This window comes from Notamacropus eugenii, chromosome 2 (genome assembly GCF_028372415.1).
Source record: "Notamacropus eugenii isolate mMacEug1 chromosome 2, mMacEug1.pri_v2, whole genome shotgun sequence".
NCBI classification, from domain to species: domain Eukaryota; kingdom Metazoa; phylum Chordata; class Mammalia; order Diprotodontia; family Macropodidae; genus Notamacropus; species Notamacropus eugenii.
The window spans coordinates 50328114-50349774 of NC_092873.1; the positions used below are offsets into that span (position 1 = coordinate 50328114).

The window sequence follows — 21661 nt, forward strand, 5'->3', positions numbered from 1 at the left end:
AATATTTACAAAGTGCTTAGTAAGCCTTAAAGTACTATATGAACACTAACCAGCAACAACATTGTAAAGACAATTTTGAAAGACTTCAGAATCCTGACCCATGATTCCAAAGGACTCTGCTTGACTCTGCATATTTGTTACTTTTCAAAGCAAACAGTAGGAAGGGAAAAAAAGTATGCTAATTAAAGAATTAAATTTAAATTTTTCAAATAGCAGAAAGAAACAAGAATTATACGATTAAAAAAACACTGCAGAAATAAAGGAAAAAGTAATTGGAAAATTGCTCAAGGTCTGGCCATGCTAATAAAATTAAAATGATAATACTATGCAAATTAATTTATAGATTCATTGCTCTATCAAACTACAAAAGGATTCCTTTATAAAACTAGATGAAACAGTAACAAAATTCATTTGGAGGAACAAAAGATAAAGAATCTCAAAAGAAATAATGAAAAAAGTGGAAGGGGGCATAGCAGAACCAAATCTTAGGGTACACTACAAACTATCAAATGATCAAAATGGTCCTAGTTAAAAATAGAAAAGTTGGTCAGTGGAACAGAACAGATTAGGTACACAAGATCCAGAAGTAATTGAATACAGTAGCACTGTTCAATAAACCCAAGGACACAATTGACAATTTCAGCAAAGTAGCAAGGTATAAAATACACCCACAGAAATCATCAGCCTCATTCCCTTTCCCTTCCCAAGACTGATGATGAAGCATGCTTCCCACAGTGAAGTAGGCATTTCCAAATCATTACAACACAAATTTATTTTGCTTGACTGTACTGCTACAAGGGAGACCTTTTGACTGGGGGGGAGGGGGGTGGACGGAGGCAGAGGAGAGTTAAGGAGAAAATGGGAGGGGTAGTAATAGTGATGCAAAAAAAAAAAAAAAGAATGAACAATTTAAAAATACACAGAAGGAAGTTCAGAAAGAGACACAGACAAGCAAGGGAATTTTGGCACTACCATGTTAAAGTGAACACAATGAGGAAGTAGACAAAGGGAGCATGTGTAAGTGACTCATGTCAGTATTTGTTGAACCTGCTTCTGAAAGGTCATGCTATCTTGGAACAGATAGGCTCCACTCTTAATTTCAGTGTTTCCACATCACTTACCACGTGGAGAATAAAAGTCCTTTAGATTGGTTTCTGAGCCAGAAATGGGAGGATAAAAGGTCTTAATGCAGAAACTCGCCATTTTTGCTTCCTGTATGCCGTGAGGTTTAAGTAGGGTTTTGTGGAGCTCCAGAGGATCAGGGAAGGTGGTGGGGGTGCCCTTCTCCCGCTGGAGCAGCCAATGGAAGAATGGCTTCCCAGACTACACTATTGATAAGTTTCTTATGGAGGTGACCTTACAGCCATCTCACCCAACCTCATTTTACAGAAAGGGAAACCAGGAAGATGGTAATTTGTCCAAGGTCACAGTCATCAAGAGAAGCAGGACTTGAAGCTGGGTCCGTTGACTTCAATTATGGCTCTGCCACTACATAATCTTGGCCAAAGTACTTAGTTTCTGGGCTTTTCTTTAGCTACAAAATGAAGAGACTGGACTGCATGACCTCTAAAGGTTCTGCCTATAATCCTATGGCATTAGTGTCTCTAAGGACATCAGTACAACTTGTATGACAATGTGCAGGCCATATAAACTCTCCACGTCTCTAAAATGGGGACAATACATTACCTATTTCACAGGTCTGTTTATGAGGAAAGCTTTGTAAACCTCAAAGTCTCTTATAGAGGAGGTGTGATGACCATTTCTGGAGTTATTATAGACCCCAAGGTTTCTTTGCAAACACAGAAAAGCTAACATTGATATAACATTTGAAAGCTGTGGGTGTGTGTTTTTAACAAGCTTTACATGTTATCTCACTGTCCTAGCACAATCATGAGATAACTTATTGTTCAGTTGTGTCCAATTCTTCATGACTCTATTTAGGGTTTTCTTGGCTAAGATGCTGGATTGGTTTGCCCTTTCCTTCTCCTACTCATTTTACAGATGAAGAACTGAGGCCAACATGATGAAGTGACTTGCCCAGGGTCACACAATTAGGGTCTGAGGCCACATCTGAACTCAGGTCTTCCTGACTTTGCCTGGTGCTCTATCCACTGTACCACCTAACTGCATAGGGAACTGATTACTGCAGACATAATTTCTCCATCTTACAAATGAGGAAACTGAAGCTCAGGAGGTGAAATGTTTAGTCCATAGTGTTATAAGCAAAAGTGTCATAAGATTTGAACCCAGATCTTCCTGACCCCAAGCCCAAAGCTTTTCCTACATTACCATTTAAGAGAGTTGTATGGAGCAGCTAGTTGACACAATGGATGGAGCACAGGGCCTGGAGTCAGGAAGACCTGATAATTCAAATATAACCTCAGACACTTATTAGCTGTGTGATCCTGAGCAACTCACTTAACCCTGTTTGGCTCAGTTTCCTCATTTGTAAAATGAACCAGAGAACAAAATGACAAACCAGTCCACTATCTCTGCCAAGAAAGTCTCAAATGAGGTCACGGAGTCAGACACAACTGAAACGACTAAACAACAACCTACCTGTTCTTAAAATATACTTCCTTGCCAGTTAGGGCTTCCTGGTCAATCACCATTCTCCACTTACAGGGAAAAACGTTATTGCCCACTACAATCAGAGCCTCTTCTCTCCTGGGCAGTGTTAAGACAAAAATGGCAGATTCTTCTTCCAGACTCTCCCGTGTTTTCTTAATTTATCTTTCCTGGAATGCATTTTTTCCCGTATCATTTCTCCCTTTGGATCCATGGTACCCACTCCAGTGGATCTTTGGCCACCTCCACTTGGGCATTCTTCGCAACAAAGCAGATCTGAAGACATCCATACCCCTAGCCCAAGGATGCTTTCCTGGAAGGTGTGCCACACCCAACTTGCCAAGATGACAATGGAGCACCTGATTGTCTTGCCACACAACAAGTGCATCTTCCTTGATTATACATGTATTGGATGACATCCTTTACACCATTCCTCCCATGTAATTACTGACTTGCAATGTGTGGCAGCCTACTCATGCCCACTCCATTGTCCTTTGAATGATTTCCAACTTACAGTACTTGAGCAATTATCTGGTTCCACGATTAGCAATCATACATCACCAGAATATTTGGAAAGACAGGCCTCATAGATGGAAGAATGGTCAAACTGTGACACACAAATGTAAAATAGTATTATTAGAAAAATCAGAATTCCGAGAAGACATCTGTGAACTGAAGGAAATAAGCATAACAAGGAAAACAACATACACAAAGACTGCAGCAATGAAAACTGACACTGTCCCTCCCCCTCCAAAAGAATGAAACTGAACACTTTCTAACTGCAATCATCAAACTTAGGCCAGAAGACTTAGGAAAATAAACTGCCTTCCCTTCTCCGGAGAGGTGGGAGCCTGAGGATGTGGAATATCAGATTTACTGGGAGACTCAGTTAACCACCGGTTGTTTGGCTGCTTTTCCTTCTCTTTCATTTATTCATCTTTAGCACAAATATGGCTTGAAAGATGAGGGAGGGGATATAGCTAAAATGAAGGCCACGTGAAAACAAGAAGGTCCAGGGGAGTTTAAAAATACAAATAATAAAACAAAAAGAGTTCTTTGTTACAAAGAGAAATCTGTAACTAAAAAAAAAAGTGGTCAGTTTCCCAGACAAGCTGCTCCAGTTCACTGACAGCCAGCAATCAGTTGTTACCGCCCCACCTCTACTTGCAGCCTATGGAGGTGTGTGTAACCCTATTCCCAAAGCCCATTGGACAGGACTGCCTCCTCATTGGTGGGCGGCAATATCCCGCCCCTTACGCAAGCTTCTTCGCCAATGAGGAGGGCTGGAGCTGCACAGGCTCTGGGTCCCACTCACCAGGTGGTACAGGCAATTCTGACTCCGTCATGTTTTATCCTGAGTGCTAGGGGGCGCCAAAGCGCACAGAGTGCCAGGCCTGGAGCCAGAAAGACTTGTTTTCCCAGTTCAAATCCAGCCTCAGACACTTCCTAGCCCGGTGATCGTGGAGAGGTCACTTAACTGTTTGCCTCAGTTTCCCTCATCTGTAAAATGAGCTGGAGAAGGACGTGGCAAACCGCTCCATTATCCCCACCACAAAAACCCCCATATGGGGTCATTGGACCCGGTCACTGACTTGCAGCTCCCCATTCATGACCCCGGGATTGGACTGACTGAACGAAGCTGGGGGGAGGTGGGGAAAGGCAGCTGATCCTCTGGGCCTAGGGCTGGGAGGGGCCTTGGGGGGGGTCCCGTGATCTAACTGCCTCGCTTGAGAGAAGAGGGAGGGTTTTATCCAAGGTCACAGAGTCACCCTGGGGTGTTCAGCCTTGGTCCCACCAGCACAGGTTGCTCCGGGAGAGGGGTTACCAGCGCCTAGCACAGTGCCTAGCACACAGCGGGAGATTAATAAATGTGTAATGCCCGACTGAAAGTGGGGCAACGACTGGTTCATGGTGACACAGCCTGTAAAGGCAGACTGGGGGGACTTGGGTTTAGATCGAGGTCCGACCCGCTTCCAGGCCTCAGTTTCCCTCCTCCACTCAGGAGGGGCGCACCTGGCGCCCCTCCCCCGCAGGCTGACGCGCTGCCCGCTCAGAGCCCAACGAGGTCCCACATCCGCGCCTGCGCGCTGCAATAGACGAGCGCGGCCCCGCGGAGGGCGTGCTCGTGCCCGCGCTCGGCCCCGCCCCGGCCTCGACGCCGAGACCCTCCCCTCCCCCCTCCCCCCTCTCCATCGAGGCAGCAGCAGCAACGGAAAGATGGAGGTAACGGAGCTGCTGGTGGTGTTGCTGGTGTTCGCTTTGTTTGCCCTGCTGGTAGTGGCGCTCGCAGCGAAGGGCCAGAAACGCTGGAACAAGAAGTCCAACCAGCGGGACGGTGAGCGCCGGAAGTGCCAGGCGGTTTAACCGACGGCGCGGCCTAGGGGGATCTCACGAGCTGTGCACCGAGGCTACGGGTCCCGGGAAGGGGGGGGGCACAGAAAGTGGAGACCGGAAGCAGCTACGGGTGCCGGGAGGGGGAAGAAACCAGGAAAAACCTACGGGCTACGGGTGCCGGGAGGGGACAGGAGTTCTCTGTGCAGGCGGGGCGGCGCCAACTGCTGCCCAGAGGGGAGGGAGTCTGGAAAGACACGTGGCAGCCGGCGCTGGCTGAACTCTGGAGGGGGCGGAGCCGATTGGGCTTTCTCCTCCCCCTTTGGGAGACTTATTCCCTAGTAGTCCTCCCTCTACCTCTAACTCCCCGGGCCTCAGTTTCCCTAGCTGTAAGATAAGGTTGTCCGCCGGCCCTCGTGCGGGGCTGCTGCGGACAAGATCAGTCCCCATCGCCCAGAAGCCCCAGGCCAGCTCTCGGGGCGGGGAGCCCTGCGGATGCGGGCGGAGCCTGCCTGGGATGGGGGCCCTTGGGAGAAAAGAGAGGTTCGGAGGCCGAGCTGGGGAGCACGTGCGAAGGGGCCCGCAGGGCTGGACCCTGCCCCGCTGGGCGCCGCCGCCTCTTGTTTGGTTTTAAAATAAAATGTTGTTTACAGCACATACCTTTCCCACTGTGCTCAGTCTTTGCATAAGGAATTTTTAAAGAGGAAGATAAAAAGATTCACCACCTTATGGCTCGGGACAAAAACGTTCGCCCTTGGGTGGGAGGTCCCAGCCTGCTGCCCCTGCCCTCCAGGAGCCGGCCAGGTTTATTCTGGGGCGCTGCCCTTCCTCGGCTTCTCTGCTGTTTTTTCATGGTTATAGTCCCTGTGTATATTGTTTTCCTGTTTCTGCATACTTCTCATTGCCTCAGTTAATATCTTTTCATACTCTTCTCCACTGAGCACAAGGGAACTGGGACGGGGTAAGACGGCTGGGGCAACTGAGGACAGAAAGCATGCTGCTGAAGGAGCTGCTTGAGTGTGGTTTCGAAAGACACTAGGCATTCATTCTGGGAGGTGGAGGGAGGCAGGAGAGGAGAGTGTGGTGTGTGGGAAATGAAGCCCTGTTTGTTTTTCAGTGGCTTTATCAGTTGTGTTCAACTCTTAGGGACCCCATTTTGGGTTTTTTGGCAAAGATGCTGGAGTGGTTTACCATTTCTTTTTCTGGCTCATTTTGCAGATGAGGAAACTGAGGCAAACTGAGTGAAGTGACTTGCCCAGGGTGATACAGCTAGTAGATGTCAGGCTGGATTTGAACTCAAGGCTTCCTGACTGCAAGCCTAGTGCTCTAGCCACCGTGCCACCTAGCTGGCCTAAGCCCTGTTTAACTATACCATAAGGTCCAGGAAGGGAAGTACTTTGTAATAAGACTGAAAACATAAGTTGGGGTCTGGTTGCAAAAGGCTCCAAATGCCCCAAAGACAATTTTATATTTGATCATAGAGGTAACATGGAGCCACTGAGTTTAATATGGGGGGGCTAAGGGCAGTATAGCTATGCCTGACTGCCTGTTCTTTTGGAAAGTCACTTTGCCAGCTTTGCTCAAGATAGCCTGGAAAGGGAAGTCAGAAAGAAACCTATGCAGCAGTCTGGTAATTAGTCACAAGTACTGTTGACTGTTAGAGAGAAAGGGATGGATGTGAAAGATGTGGAGAGAGGAATGGCCACATATTGTGGGCTGAGAGTGACACTGAGGTTGGAACTTGGGTCTTGGTTTTGACAAACAAGTCCGGTGAGATCCACAGAGGCGGGCACTGCCACCCTGTGTCTTAGAAAATTGCTGTGAGCTCCCAGGGTGTGCCCAGTTCTTTGCTAGGAACCTGAGAGTCTTCTCTCTTACAGATGGAAAAACCAATGGCGTTTTCTTCCATAAATGCCAAGTGCACAAGAAGCAAAAGCAACGACACCAAAAAGAAAAGCCTCATCAACACATTTTTGTTCATGCTCTCCTGGCCAGCACATTGAAGGTAATCCGTCCTCTTCTTCCCTGGGCACGAGCATATACAGAGACATCTCTGCACCCCAGGACTCAGTATCTCACAGGTGTCATGAGTAAACTTCCCTCCATCTCCTTTCTCAGTCCAAGCTTTTCTGGCTTGGGTCATTAGGTAAAACCATATGCCATTCCAATCTTAATGCCAGTAATTGGTGCTGTTGCACCCCTGGGTCTCATGGGGCACAGGCCAGGCCGTCACATCCTGGGGGATGAGTGGTAACAGGGCTCCCAGAGCTGCCTGGGGAATCTCCCACCCAGTCCATCATAAAACTACCCTTCTTTCTCCCCCAGAGCCACAGCGGAAATATCACTAGCATGGACTTCAGTAACAATGGTAAATATCTGGCAACCTGTGCTGATGACCGCACCATCCACATCTGGAGCACCAAGGATTTCTTGCAGCGGGAACATCGAAGTCTTCGCGTTAATGTGAAATTGGACCATGCCACTTTGGTGCGCTTCAGCCCTGACTGCAGGTGGGATGGGGTGGGGCCTCAAGCCTACACCAGCACAGCTCTGGGGGTCACATCCTTCTAGGGTTTGCTCAGAGAGTGCCCCTCATTACCCTTTGGTGCTTGGCAGAGAGGACCAGACAGCTGGCAGGGTGTCCTGAACACTGTACATCTCTGTAACGAGGGATGTACGTAGGGCTTCCAAGGTCATCCCAAGGGTCTCCCTTTAAGAACAAAAAGACCTTTCTGACTAGAAACTGACCAGGGGGGTCGAGGGGTGTGGGAGAACCCAAGCTAGTACCAGCCTCTGAGAATGACCTGACAGGCAAAGATTGAGGAAAGTCTTTGTAACCTGACTGTTTCTTGCCTGTCCCCAGAGCCTTGATCACCTGGCTGGCTAATGGAGACACCATCCGTGTTTTCAAGATGAAAAAGAAAGAAGATGGCAACAGTACTTTCCAGCCTATGGCAGAGGACTTTCCTAAGAAGCACAAAGCACCAGTCATCAACATTGGCATTGCTGAGACAGGTGAGAGGTGGCCAGGACAGAGCCTCTGTAAATATACCACGCAGGCAGAGGTCTAGGAAGATACAGCATTGAATGAAAGAGTTCCATGAACATAGTTCACTGCATCTGAGAGCTAGAGATGGAAGGGGCCTCAGGCCACCTAGTCCAGACCTCTCCTTTTACAGATGAAGAAACTGAAGCCCAGAGAAGTTAGGTGACTTCCCCAAGATCACATAGGTCATTGTTGTCAGAAGCAAGATGGCAATCCAGTTCCCCCAACTCCAGTTCTCTTTCACTATATTAGGTGGCCCCCTTTTCACACACACACACACACACACACACACACACACACACACACACACATGCATGAAACAATAAACTTATGTGGGGGTTTTGTTTTAAGGAGTTTATTGCAAAATTAAGATAGTTATATAATCCCAAGCTAAAGAAAAAATTTTGAAGGTTTCTAGGTCTATTGGGACTCACTAGAGAGAAAGGGACCTCTCTGTTCACCACAATGTTTAGGTCCCACTTTCCAAGACTCCCTTGAACAAGGCATTGACTGTCAGTCACAGTGGTAGAATGGAGAGAACACTGAGATTCAATCAGCCCCTTTTATGGAAATGAGACAGTGCCCAGCATAGGGAGATAATGAGGAATCACCCTGCCTTCTGTCACCAGCATCTACCTGCCTGTCTCTCAGGAAAGTTCATCATGTCTGTCTCCAGCGACACTACTATCATTATCTGGACCCTAAAGGGGGAAGTGCTGTCCATCATCAACACGAACCAGATGAACAACACCTATGCGGTCATCTCCCATTGTAGCAGGTGAGGGTTTGGGGAGGAGAGGGGGAGGGCTGCAGAGCCTTTGGATGGTGGAGCCAGAGCCCCAGAGCCAGGATTGAGTCTTAAACCATCCTTCATTCTCTATGGCAGATTTGTGGGCTCGTGTGGCTTCACTCCAGATGCTAAAGTTTGGGAAGTTTGCTTTAGCAAAAATGGACAATTCCGGGAGGTGACCCGCGCCTTTGAACTGAAGGGCCATACCGCGGGTATCCACTTCTTGGCTTTCTCCAATGACTCCTGCCGGTGAGTAATCTTCCTTATGGTCCCTTCCCTAATGGCCATCTGCTGGTTTAGGTGCCCTGGGCCTGGAATCCAGTGGGCTCCACCATGTTTGGCCCCATCTGCACCCATTGCCTCCTTAGCAGTGTGGTCAGGGCCAGAGTTGGGACCTCTTTTTCCATGTTTTAGGATGGCAACCGTCTCCAAGGATGGGACGTGGAAGTTCTGGGCCATAGATGTAGAGTACAAGCAGCAACAAGACCCCTACCTCCTGCTGACAGGGACCTACCAAGAGGCAGCCTCCATGCCTTGCATCCTGGCACTGTCCCCAGATGCCCAGGTCTTGGCTCTGGCCAGCAGCAACAACATCCGTCTCTTTAACACAAAGCGTGGTGAAGAAGAAGAGAACTTTACCAAGATTCATGGGGGGCAGGTGGCAGAAATGGCCTTTGACACCACAGGTCAGTTCCTGGCTTCCTGTGGAGACAGGATGGTCAGGATCTTCCATAACACCACCGGCCAGAGGGCCATAGTGGAGGAGATTCGGGGGCTCCTCAAACGGGCGCCCACTGAAACTACCCGACAGAGGCTAAATCAGCAGCTGATCCAAGCCCAGGCTACTCTCAAAAGGCTGGGGGCTGTGAAGGTCTGAGGAAGGAAAAGTTGGACTTAGAAGGAAGTAATGAGAGAAGAGGGATCCTTGCATTTGCTCCTACTCCTCCCTTGGCCCAGAGGGACCTTGAAACAGGAGCATCATAATAGGATTTCTCTCTCATTTTTCCCCTTTCCTTGCCCCCCACCCCCTTCTGTTTCACTAGACATTTTTTACTGGAGACTAAAGCTAGCTGCCCTTCCAACCAGCTAAGGCCTTGTCCCTGGGTTCCTGGAAACATTCCATATTGGTATTCTGACACCTGGAAAAAAGAAACCCTTAAGTCCCCTGATTTGTGACTCCAGACCCTACTTTTCTCCAAGGAAAGACCTCAGATCCATAAACCCATTGTCATGGCAGCTGTCTTTGGGCATAGGTAGTAATTAATTGTGGTGCTTGGCCTTGCTATGGGTCCAAGAGACAGATTCCAGCCAGACCTGGATAGTGTTATAGGAGGAAAAAAGAAAAGGGATGAACCTGGTAGAAGTGGAGTCAGAATGAACTTTTATCTTGTGACAGCGCATTTATAAGCATCATTGGAGGTAAGCTGAAGCTGGTTTTAGATAAGGACCAACGTTCATTGGAGGGCATAATGGGCAGGTGTTTTATTTCCAAATAATGAAGCTAGGACCAAGAGATGTGAAAGTTGGATCATTATTTACCCCTGATTCTTGGCTAGGGGGTGACCCGGGCAGGACACTACATCTTCTCTTCTGTTTTCCTCCATTTCATAGTTTGTAAAAGGAGAGGAATGATACCCACCTGTTAACCTACCTCACAGGGGTGTTGTGAGGGCAGATGAGAGTGTGTCATTTTCCTCCATTTTGGATAAAAGATGCTAAAGCTTTGAATACCCTGTGTGTTGTCCTGTTTTCATTATGATCTGGTGGAAGCCAGCATTCAGATATGCTGGTAAAATTAAATTAGGAACAGTTGATTCAGTATGACGCTGGGGCAGAGAAAGGGAACCCACCGCCCCTGTGCTCAGGAGCTCCCACTGGGGTTGGAGAAGCAACATGTACTGATTTCCCAACCCCCACTAGGAGGGCAGCTCTGTCATCCTGGCTTCCTTGGGCTTCTGTGGCAACCATGCTGGTTTACAGCTGTGGGTGGAGTGCCTTTCTTGACATCTTCATCGATTGTCTTTTGTAAATTCCCTTAAATGGTAGGTTTTAAATCATGCCCTTTCCCCATCTACTTCATTCAGTTCCACAAACATTGATTGGATGTTTGTTATGTGCTTGGCAGTGTGCTGGCTTCTGGGTATACAAAGAAAAATGAAACAGTCCCTGCCCCTAAGGAGCTCGTGCTCTGCTTGGGGAAAAGGGGGAAAACAGGGAGTGGTGAAAGCAGGGTCCATGAGAAGAGTAAAGAACCTTTTTTCAGGGGGAGGCAGGAGGTGAGCACCAACAGCAGAGATGAGGAAAGGTTTTGCAAAGGAGCTGAGCTGGGAAGGGAAAGTATTCCAGGCAGGGAGAGTCAACCAGAGTGCAAAGACAGAAGCAAGAGGTGAATGCCGTCCACAGGGCAACAGCTGGAAGGTAGAATGGATGTGTCATGATGTGAAGTGAAGCTGGAGCCCTCCTGCTGGGTTGAGTGCATCAGGAGGATCCAGTTTGGGCACAACCCCAACCAAAGGGTTCAGACCCTACCTCCACTTCACTGCTCATAGTTATTAGGACAGGAGCTGAGGCTGGGAAGGTCAAAGAAATGCAGGAGCAAAGTAGAGGACACATGTTTACCTACTTCAGAATTGTCACACATTGGAATTACTTTAGGTATCTTTCCCTGTTTTACACCTTGCTTGGTAACAAGATGACAACTTGTTATCTCAGCTTACAATTGTCATGGAATCTTTGTAATTTTACATATGCACAGGAAATGCATTTGGAGGACAGCCAGCCAGGAGCATTTTTTTCTACCAGGTCAGAAGCTTTTTTGGAATCCATGACCAAGAGGATCATCTATTCTCTACACCTCTCAGTGTGCTTAGTATGGAAATTTAACTGAGTGCTTCTCTATTTCTTTCTCATGTTTTCATCAAGGCTGCCTTTGCTCTGTACATAGACCATTCAAGGTTTATTAAGCTGTTGCTCAATTAAGCTGGGTTCTATGTAGAAAGCACTGTGCTAACACTAAAGATACAAAGACCAGGAGAACTAATCCCTGCTCTCATGGGGCTTACATCTTATCAGAAACAGAGTACAAGAAAAACAAAGGCAACAGAGAATACCATCTGGAAGATTAGAAGAGGTTTCAAAGGAAGAGGAGGTGGTCTGAGTTAAGCCTCAAAGTAATAGAGATTTTGAGCAGCAGAGATGAGAAAGGAATGTATTTGGGGAACACCTTGTATGAATTCAGTCAGGAAATGACATTTGAAATTTTGGGAATGGTTAGTGGTCCAATTTTGGTTCAGTCCTAGTATGACAGAGGATGTCCATGCAGAATATAAATGTGAGAGGGATTTCCAATAAATGGGCAGGTTTGCCAGATACTCCTTTTTATAGATGACATTGTACTGACTGTACCAAGCCTCCTTGATAAGACCATTTGATGGCCCAGCGAGTTACCCTCACCACCCTCTTTCTCCCCTCTGTGTAGATGAATGTAGCCAGAAGTAGACAAACTGAGTCCATGATAGCATTGTGTTCTCATATCTCGCTGATGAACAGCGAGCCCTTCATTCTTCCCTGACACTCAACCAGACTCTCTCCCCTGAGGCAAACCTTTCAGAGAGCCTTCTCTAGGTTATTCCCCAACTCACACTTGCACCAACAGGTTAGGTCCCTCAAACAGTGGCTACTACCTTATTTTCTAGGGGCAACTTTGTGGGTCTACACTTTTAAAACTATTTCTTGAGCCCTCACCAGTGTACTTTCTCTTAACAATCAGTAGATATTAACTCTTAGCAGAAGCATTTACTCATACGGTGCTTATAAGAACAGTATCGGTAGAAAGACGCACATACACATAGCTCCGAACCCACAACCCATAGAACAACTACAAAGAAGTAACTCACGGCGAATTCTGCACCCAGAGGCCACAGAACATTGGAGCGAGGGAGATTTCTGTTCCGGAGAGACCTGCAAACCTCTCGTAAAAGGTCCTTCGTGCTGCGGACTGGGCGCCGGGACTGGGAGCTGAGTACAGCCCTGCCGTGGCCGCGGCACCGAGAGGAACAGATCCGAGCGGGCTTCAGGGACGGGATCTCCAGCGGCCGCACAAGTACCTCCACCCACAGGTGACGGGGGTCTGTGAGAGAGTCCCTTTGGTGGGTCGAGGGGGGAGTGGGGTGCCCCCATGGCTCGGGCCCCCTCGGGAGACAGAAGCTGAGGGGCAGCGGCAGACCAGGGCTCTCCAAGCAGGCAGGAGCCTGGATCCATTGTTGAAGGTCTGTGCATAAACTCCCTGAGGGAACTGAGCCTGAGAGGCAGCCCTGCCCTCACCTGAGCATCTGAATTTAATCTCACACTGAATAGCAGCCCTGCCCCCGCCCAAAGCCCTGAGGCTGGAAGCAGCATTTGAATCTCAGACCCCAAACACTGGCTGGGAGGATCAGGAGGTGAGGTGGGTGTGAGGAAAATATTCAGAGGTCAAGTCACTGGCTGGGAAAATGCCCAGAAAAGGGAAAAGAAATAAGACTATAGAAGGTTACTTTCTTGGTGAACAGGCATTTCCTCCCTTCCTTTCTGATGAGGAAGAGCAATGCTTACCATCAGGCAAAGACACAGAAATCAAGGCTTCTGTGTCCCAGCCCACTCAATGGGCACAGGCCATGGAAGAGCTCAAAAAGAATTTTGAAAATCAAGTTAGAGAGGTGGAGGAAAAGCTGGGAAGAGAAATGAGAGACTTGAAGTCAAAGCATGAACAGCAAATCAGCTCCCTGCTAAAGGAGACCCAAAAAAATGTTGAAGAAAATAACACCTTGAAAACTAGCCTAACTCAATTGGCAAAAGAGGTTCAAAAAGCCAATGAGGAGAAGAATGCTTTCAAAAGCAGAATTAGCCAAATGGAAAAGGAGATTCAAAAGCTCACTGAAGAAAATAGTTCTTTCAAAATTAGAATGGAACAGATGGAGGCTAATGACTTTATGAGAAACCAAGAAATCACAAAACAAAACCAAAAGAATGAAAAAATGGAAGATAATGTGAAATATCTCATTGGAAAAACAACTGACCTGGAAAATAGAGCCAGGAGAGACAATTTAAAAATTGTGGGCCTACCTGAAAGCCATGATCAGAAAAAGAGCCTAGACATCATCTTTCATGAAATTATCAATGAAAACTGCCCTGAGATTCTAGAACCAGAGGGCAAAATAAATATTCAAGGAATCCACAGAACACCGCCTGAAAGAGATCCAAAAAGAGAAACTCCTAGGAACATTGTGGCCAAATTCCAGAACTCCCAGGTGAAAGAGAAAATATTGCAAGCAGCTAGAAAGAAACAATTCAAGTATTGTGGAAATACAATCAGGATAACACAAGATCTAGCAGCTTCTACATTAAGGGATCGAAGGGCATGGAATAGGATATTCCAGAAGTCAAAGGAACTAGGACTAAAACCAAGAATCACCTACCCAGCAAAACTGAGTATAATACTTCAGGGGAAAAATTGGTCTTTCAATGAAATAGAGGATTTTCAAGCATTCTTGATGAAAAGACCAGAGCTGAAAAGAAAATTTGACTTTCTAACACAAGAATGAAGAGAACCATGAAAAGGTGAACAGCAAAGAGAAGTCATAAGGGACTTACTAAAGTTGAACTGTTTACATTCCTACATGGAAAGACAATATTTGTAACTCTTGAAACATTTCAGTATCTGGGTACTGGGTGGGATTACACACACACACATGCACACACGCACACACACATAGAGACAGAGTGCACAGAGTGAATTGAAGAGGATGGGATCATATCTTAAAAAAAAATGAAATCAAGCAGTGAGAGAGAAAGATATTGGGAGGAGAAAGGGAGAATTGAATGGGGCAAATTATCTCTCATAAAAGAGGCAAGCAAAAGACTCATTAGTGGAGGGATAAAGAGGGGAGGTGAGAGAAAAACATGAAGTCTACTCTCATCACATTCCACTAAAGGAAAGAATAAAATGCCTACTCATTTTGGTATGAAAACCTATCTTACAATACAGGAAAGTGGAGGATAAGGGGATAAGCAGAGTCGGGGGGGATGATAGAAGGGAGGGCATGGGGAGGAGAGTGCAATTTGAGGTCAACACTCATGGGGAGGGATAGGATCAAAAGAGAATAGAAGTAATGGGGGACAGGATAGGATGGAGGGAAATATAGTTAGTCCTATACAACACAACTATTATGGAAGTCATTTACAAAACTACACAGATTTGGCCTATATTGAATTGCTTGCCTTCCAAAGGGAAGGGGTGGAGAGGGAGGGAGCTAAAGAAGTTGGAACTCAAAGTGTTAGGACCAGCTGTAATGTTCTTACCACTAGGAAATAAGAAATACAGCTAAAGGGGTATAGAAAGCTATCTGGCCCTACAGGACAAAAGAGAAGACAGAGACAAGGGCAGAGAGGGATGATAGAAGAGAGAGCAGATTGGTCATAGGGGCAATTAGAATGCTTGGCGTTTGGGGGGGGAGGGGAGAAAAGGGGAAAAATTTGAAACCCAAAATTTTGTGAAAATGAATGTTAAAAGCTAAATAAAAAAAAAAATGAAATAAAAAAAAATAAAAAATAAAAAAAAAAAAAAGAACAGTATCTATAAAGTATTCCCTATAAACCTGAGTCCTCTTTCATATCAATATGCATATTATCTGTGCAATGTGAGTGAGGTAGACAGAAGGTCCGATGTTAATGAGGCACAGATAGAACACACATGACCAAGGCTACTCACTCCTCTGGGACTGATAGGTCTCAAAGTCCTCCCCTGTGGAATAGTCATGTTCTACCTACCCCTAAATCCTTGAAGCCGCTTCTGCCCTCAAGTGACCGTCTCTATCCAGATCTATCTAGACGGTATGTCTCAGCTCCCTCATATGAGCCTTCAGCATTTTCAACTGAGTTTCTAACCGACTGATACGATGTCTCCTCATGGGCATTTACTTCTGTTGTTGGTTATTATGGACAATAGGGGTGGGAGAAAGGGAAGGGAGAGGATAGAAGAGAGAGAAAATCCTTTTTAATCTTCCCCAGGAAGTGAAGAACTGGGTTCTTCCCCAACTAATGGCTCTATTTTGGATTGACTCAAATTGACAGCACTCTGTCTTGGGCCCTCATTGGTCAATATCCCATTACCTTAAGAATTACTATCTCCATTTTACAGATGAGGAAACCAATGACCTAACACTATGCCTAGGACCCTTATCTCTCTCTTAAACTCTAGTCCCCCATCACCTCTTGGATATCTCAAATTAATATATCATAGGCATCTCAAATGCAGCCTGTCTTTTTTTTTTATTATTACATTTTGAGTGTTTAATTATATCCTCTCCCTGCACCAGAGAAGGCCACCATGTGACGCAGATTTACAAATCTATACAAAACCATACTATGCATACTTCTGTTTTATCAGTTCTTTCTCTGGAGGTAGATAGCAACTTCCTTCATAAATCCTTTATAGTTGATTTGAACATTCATAATACTCAAAATAACTTGGTTGTTCATAATTATTCTTCCAACAACATTGCTGTCACTGCATACAGTGTTCTTTTGGTTCTGCTAACTTCACTTTTGATTCTTTCATGCAAGTCTTTCCATGTTATTCTAAAATCAGCCAGCTCATCATTTCTTATAACACAGTAGTATTCCATCACAGTCACATACTACAATTTGTATAACCATTCCCCAGTTGATGGCTATCCTCTCCATTTCCAGTTCTTTGCCACCACAAAGAGAGCTTCTATAAATATTTTAGAACATATAGTTTTCTTCTCCTTTTTCTTCAATAAACTTGGGAAACAGACCTAATAGTGTGTTGCTAGGTCAAAGGGTTTACACAGTTCTATAACTCTTTGAGCATAATTCCAGCTTGTTCTTCAAAATGGTTGAATCAGTTCACAGTTCTACCAACAATGTATTAGTATCCAATTTTTATTAGATCTCCAACATTTGTCATTCTCCTATCCTATCATTTTAGCCAATTTGATGATTCACGAGGTATGAGATGATATCTCAAAGTTGTTTTAATTTGCAATTTGCTAATCAATGATTTAGAGCATTTTATAGACTATTTTATATGACTATATATAGTTTTGATTTCTTCATCAAAAAACTGCCTGTTCGGCAATTTTCAGAGGAAGAAATTAAAGCTATCTATAATCATATGAAAAAATGCTCTAAATCACTATTGGTTAGAGAGATGCAAATCAAAACAACTCTGAGGTACCACATCACACCTATAAGATTGGCAAACATGACAGAACAAGAAAATGATAAATGCTGGAGAGGATGTGGGAGAGTTGGAACACTAATTCATTGTTGGTGGAGCTGTGAGCGCATCCAACCATTCTGGAGAACAATTTGGAACTATGCCCAAAGGGCTACAAAAATGTGCATACCCTTTGACCCAGCAATATCGCTACTAGGACTATATCCCCAAGAGATCATAAAAATGGGAAAGGGTCCCACATGTACAAAAATATTTATAGCAGCACTCTATGTAGTTGCCAAAAACTGGAAGTCAAGGGGATGTCCATCAATTGGGGAATGGCTGAATAAATTATGGTATATGAATGTAATGGAGTACTATTGTGCCATAAGAAATGATGAACAAGAAGACTTCACAGAGGCCTGGAAGGACTTATATAACCTGATGCTGAGTGAAAGGAGCAGAACCAGGAGAACTTTATGCACAGCAACAACCACAGTGTGTGAGAGTTTTTTCTGGTAGACTTAGATTTTTGTAATAACACAAGAACTTCTGAAAAAAAAAAAATCCCAATGGTGGACCTCAAGGCAAAATGCCTTCCACACTCAGAGAGAGAAATATGGAAGTCACTCACATAATGTAGCAGATCATGTTTGTGTATGTGTATCTGTTTGTGTATCATGTTCTGATTTGTTATACGGATTCTTTCATTTATCTTAGTCTGACTACATAGCATGACTATAGTGAAAATATACTCAATAGGAAAGTATATGTAGAATCTATACAGAATTGTATGCAGTCGTGGGGAGGGAGGGAGGTAGTGGGGGGTGGGTGGGGAGGGATAAAATCGCAATTGTATGGCAGTGATTGTTAAACATTAAAAAAATAAAAAAATTAAAAAAAAAAAACAAAAACAAAAACAAAAACAAAAACAAAAACAAAAAAAAAACTGCCTGTTCATATCCTTTAACCATTTATCAATTGGGGAATTATTCATATTCTTATAAATATGACAAAGTTCTCTGTGTTTGAGATGTGAGATCTTTATTTGAAAAACTGTCTATAAAATATTTTCCCCAATTTTCTGCTTTCCTTCCAATCTTGGCTACATTGGTTTTATTTGCACAAAAACTTTTTTTTAATGTAATCAAAATTATTCATTTTTACATCTCACAATGCTCTCTGTCTTTTGTTCATTCATAAATTCTTATCCATAAGTCTGATAGGTAATGTGTTCCATCTTCTTCTAGTTTTCTCATTTCTCCCTTTACATCTAGATTGTGCATTCATTTTGACCGTATCTTGGCAAATGATGTAAGATATTGGTCTGTACCCAATTTCTGCCAGACTGCTTTCTAGTTTTCCCAATAATTTTTTACCAAATACTGTATTCTTTTTCCCAAAGGCTTAAATCTTTATTCAAATGCAGCATGTCTAAAACAGGACACCCCAAATTCTCTTCCTAACATTCCTTTGGCAGTGGAGGGCATCATCATACAGTCACCCCCAATGTCTTACAATCTCAATATTATCGACCATTCTTCACATATGCTCAGATAAGAGCTGGTTTTTACCTTTTTCTATAACCACACGCTTAACATAGCTAACTCTTAAGAAACATTTGTTGATGTGACCCCCACATAATCCAAACTGCTGTTAGATCTTGTCTCTATCGTCAGAGCATCTGCTCTCCACTCACATACCCACCACCCTGATCATACCTCCAGCTTGGAATATTGGGACAGTCTTCTAAGTGGTGTCTCCCCCTGAAGTCTCTCCCCCTTCCTGTCCATCTTCCAGGGTGCTGCAGAATTGATTTTCGTGAAGCTCAAGTGTGACCATAAAAATGCCCCTATCAAGCAAACTCAGGCTCCCTTATTTCCTCCAGGATCCATATTCAATCCTCTGCTTGGCATTTAAAGTGCTTCTCAGCTGGTCCCCTTCAAGCCTGTCCAGTCTTCTTCCTTTTCTTAAACTCTCTGATCTAATGTCACTGGCCTCCTCGCCTTGCTGCTCCTTGCACATCTCCATCTCTAGACTCTAGATCTTTTCACTGACTGTCCCCCATGTCTTAGATGCTCCCTTTCCTTACCTCTGACTCCTTGCTTCTCTGGTTTCCTTTAAGACTCTGCTCTAATCTCCACCTTGCTCAGGAGACCTCTTCCAGACCTTTCCCTCCACCCAAAATTTGGTGCTCTCTTCTGAGATTTTCCTTCCATTTACACTTATGGTATATATAAACTCTTAAGATTCTTATCCCAATTCCCAATCTCACAGACAAACTTGAGATCACAGAGAAAAGTTACATTCCATCACCATCCCCTTCAAATTTCTAGAGGCATTGCTAGGGGTTCTGAGGGTGACTCTCTAATGCTATTGTCTTGAACTCCACCAATCTGCTTTCCCCCTCTCAAAATTATCAGTTGAGAATTGTGTTTAGTCAACCCATTTGAAGCTGCTTTTTAAAGGGGTATTCACTAAGGTGGGACCATGAGAAGAATGAATAGTTATTATAAAAAATTCCCACAAAAGTCTGTGACACACCCTCCCATAAGGACATCCAAAGTGCTAGGCAAAGTCGGCTCAAGCTTAGGGAGCATATGTACTAGCTCTTGGTTGCTGGAAGTTCTTTTCTGTCTTTCACAGGGAGCTAGTGCATAGTTAAGCATGGTTAAGCTCATGCGTGATTAAGCTTAAGCATGTCATAGTTTCTTTGCTGAACTCAGGGACCCATCAATCCACATTCATTCTGTCCTTGGCTCCCAAAACACACTAGTGTAACTGACTGAGAAGAAGGGAGGTCCAAAATGCTCCCTTGAAGCGCACCAGGTCCTAATTTGACCAAAGGGTGCAGAGGAAGGAGAAGGAAACAGGAGCCAAGCCAGTGGCTAAGTTCTTTCATTCCTTCCTCAGGCAGTTTCTCTTCAGGAATGTGTTGGAGCCTTGTCTCTCCTGGATCACCACTTAATGGAATTGCCAGTTTCCTGGCTAACTCTATGCTTTTATACAGTATCCAGAGGGTGTGATGAAATCTCTTAGTCAATTGGAATAGACTTCCTGTCTAGAATAATTTTATTTCTTCAGTGGCTTTCCAAGATTTTTGACATTTAGGCTTCTCAGCCTATGGTCTGGGGACCCTTGGGAGTTGTCAGACCCTTTCAGGGGGTCAAGAGGTCAAAATTATTTTCATAATAACACTAAGACATTTAAATCTTTAGTAGGTAGTTATCGATACATATAAGTAATTTATATTTTTAAAAAACTTGGAGCAGGGGGGTGAGGGGGAGTCCTACATCACTTTTAAGCATGTAAAGGGATCCTGATACCAAAAGTCTGAGAAAAGCTGGCTTAAGGCCTGTAATTGAGGATCTTATCACTTACTTTAAGTGGGGAGAAACTATTTGAATAAATAAACCAATCAACTCCTTCCTTAAATATTGAGTTTGATTTTTTTTAAACCCCTTATATACCCAGTTATTTGCATGTGTCCCCCTCTATTAGAGTGTGAGCTCTTCGAATGCAGACTGTTTTTGCTTTTCTTTGTATCCTCAGGGCTTAGCACATAGTAGGTGCTAGTAAATGCTAGTTGATTATATTTTTCAAAAGTCTTTGAGTGGTGATGTGTATAGAGAGCCAGGCCTGGAGTCAGGAAGACTCCTCTTTCTGGGTTCAAATCTAGCCTCAGACATGTTACTAGCTGTGGGACCCTGGGCAAGTCATTTCCTCCTGTTTGCTTCAGTCTCCTCATCCGTAAAATAAACTGGAGAAGGAAATGGCCAACCACTCCATCATCTTTGCCAAGAAAACCCCAAATGGGGTCACAAAGAATCTGAAGTGACTGGATATATTTTTTGAAATTTAGTTGCTATTATTATTTTTAAAACAAATCTGTGATTACATTGATGTAAGGAACTCCCAGAGAGGACAATCCCTCTGCCAATGCAAATAAGTATCTATTCTGTAATTTATAACTTTGGAGAAGGGAAATTTCCTCACCCAGGGAATTGAGCTCAGCATGGCTCATCCCTGATGCATACTAACTGTGTAACCCTCGATGAGTCACTTGACCTCAAGCCTTTCTGACCTTGAGGCTAGCACGCATTCTTCTCATTATTTGTATTTACATGTTTAAAACCATGGGAAAAAAATAATGTCACAATTGTCACTATGTCACAAGTGGTGAAAGTAATGTCTTAACAAGGCAAAAAGACAGTTCCTGCCCCCAACTAGGGGAGTCGGGGAGAAGGTACCCTCCACCCTCAGTGCCCCCTCCTCTGATAGATGACTCCTCCCAGAACCTCCACTTAGGAAGGGCACCCAGGCCAGCAGCTCTCCTCAGGGTTTCTCTATCCCGTAAAAAGATGGAAAGGGAAGTTAGCAGAACCACAAGAAACAATATAGATCACACCAACAATCTGAATGGAGAGAACAGAAAAAACTGTGCAGGATACCGTGTAATTAGCTTGTCCCAGAAGAAGAGATATGAGAACGGACCTCCCTCCTTCCCTGGCAGAGGTGCCTAAGGACAAACTGTCAGACTCAACTGACCGGTTCTGCTTCCATTCATAGGGTCACAGACATAGACCTAGAATAGCTCTCCAAGGCCTCTTAATTAGTCCATTTTACAGATGAAAAACCTGAGGCAAGTGAAGTGACTTGTCCAAAGTTACACAGGTAAGAAACCATGGAAGTGGAACTTGAATCCAAG

At 44.7% G+C, this 21661-nt stretch overlaps 1 protein-coding gene across 2 annotated transcripts; it reads left to right on the top strand.

The window, feature by feature from the left end:
• The first annotated feature begins 4605 nt into the window (after positions 1–4605).
• On the top strand, positions 4606–10463 carry TBL2 (transducin beta like 2). Of its 2 annotated transcripts, XM_072640220.1 has the most exons (7): positions 4606–4903; positions 6780–6904; positions 7225–7409; positions 7763–7914; positions 8597–8723; positions 8832–8984; positions 9150–10463. In XM_072640220.1, the coding sequence occupies exons 1-7, from the start codon at positions 4786–4788 to the stop codon at positions 9610–9612; spliced, it is 1323 nt and encodes a 440-aa protein (XP_072496321.1). In that variant the 5' UTR covers positions 4606–4785; the 3' UTR covers positions 9613–10463. The 2 variants fall into 2 exon arrangements, with proteins under 2 accessions (XP_072496321.1, XP_072496322.1); XM_072640221.1 differs by lacking the exons at positions 4606–4903; positions 6780–6904 and having other exon boundaries at positions 7275–7386.
• Positions 10464–21661: the final 11198 nt, after the last annotated feature.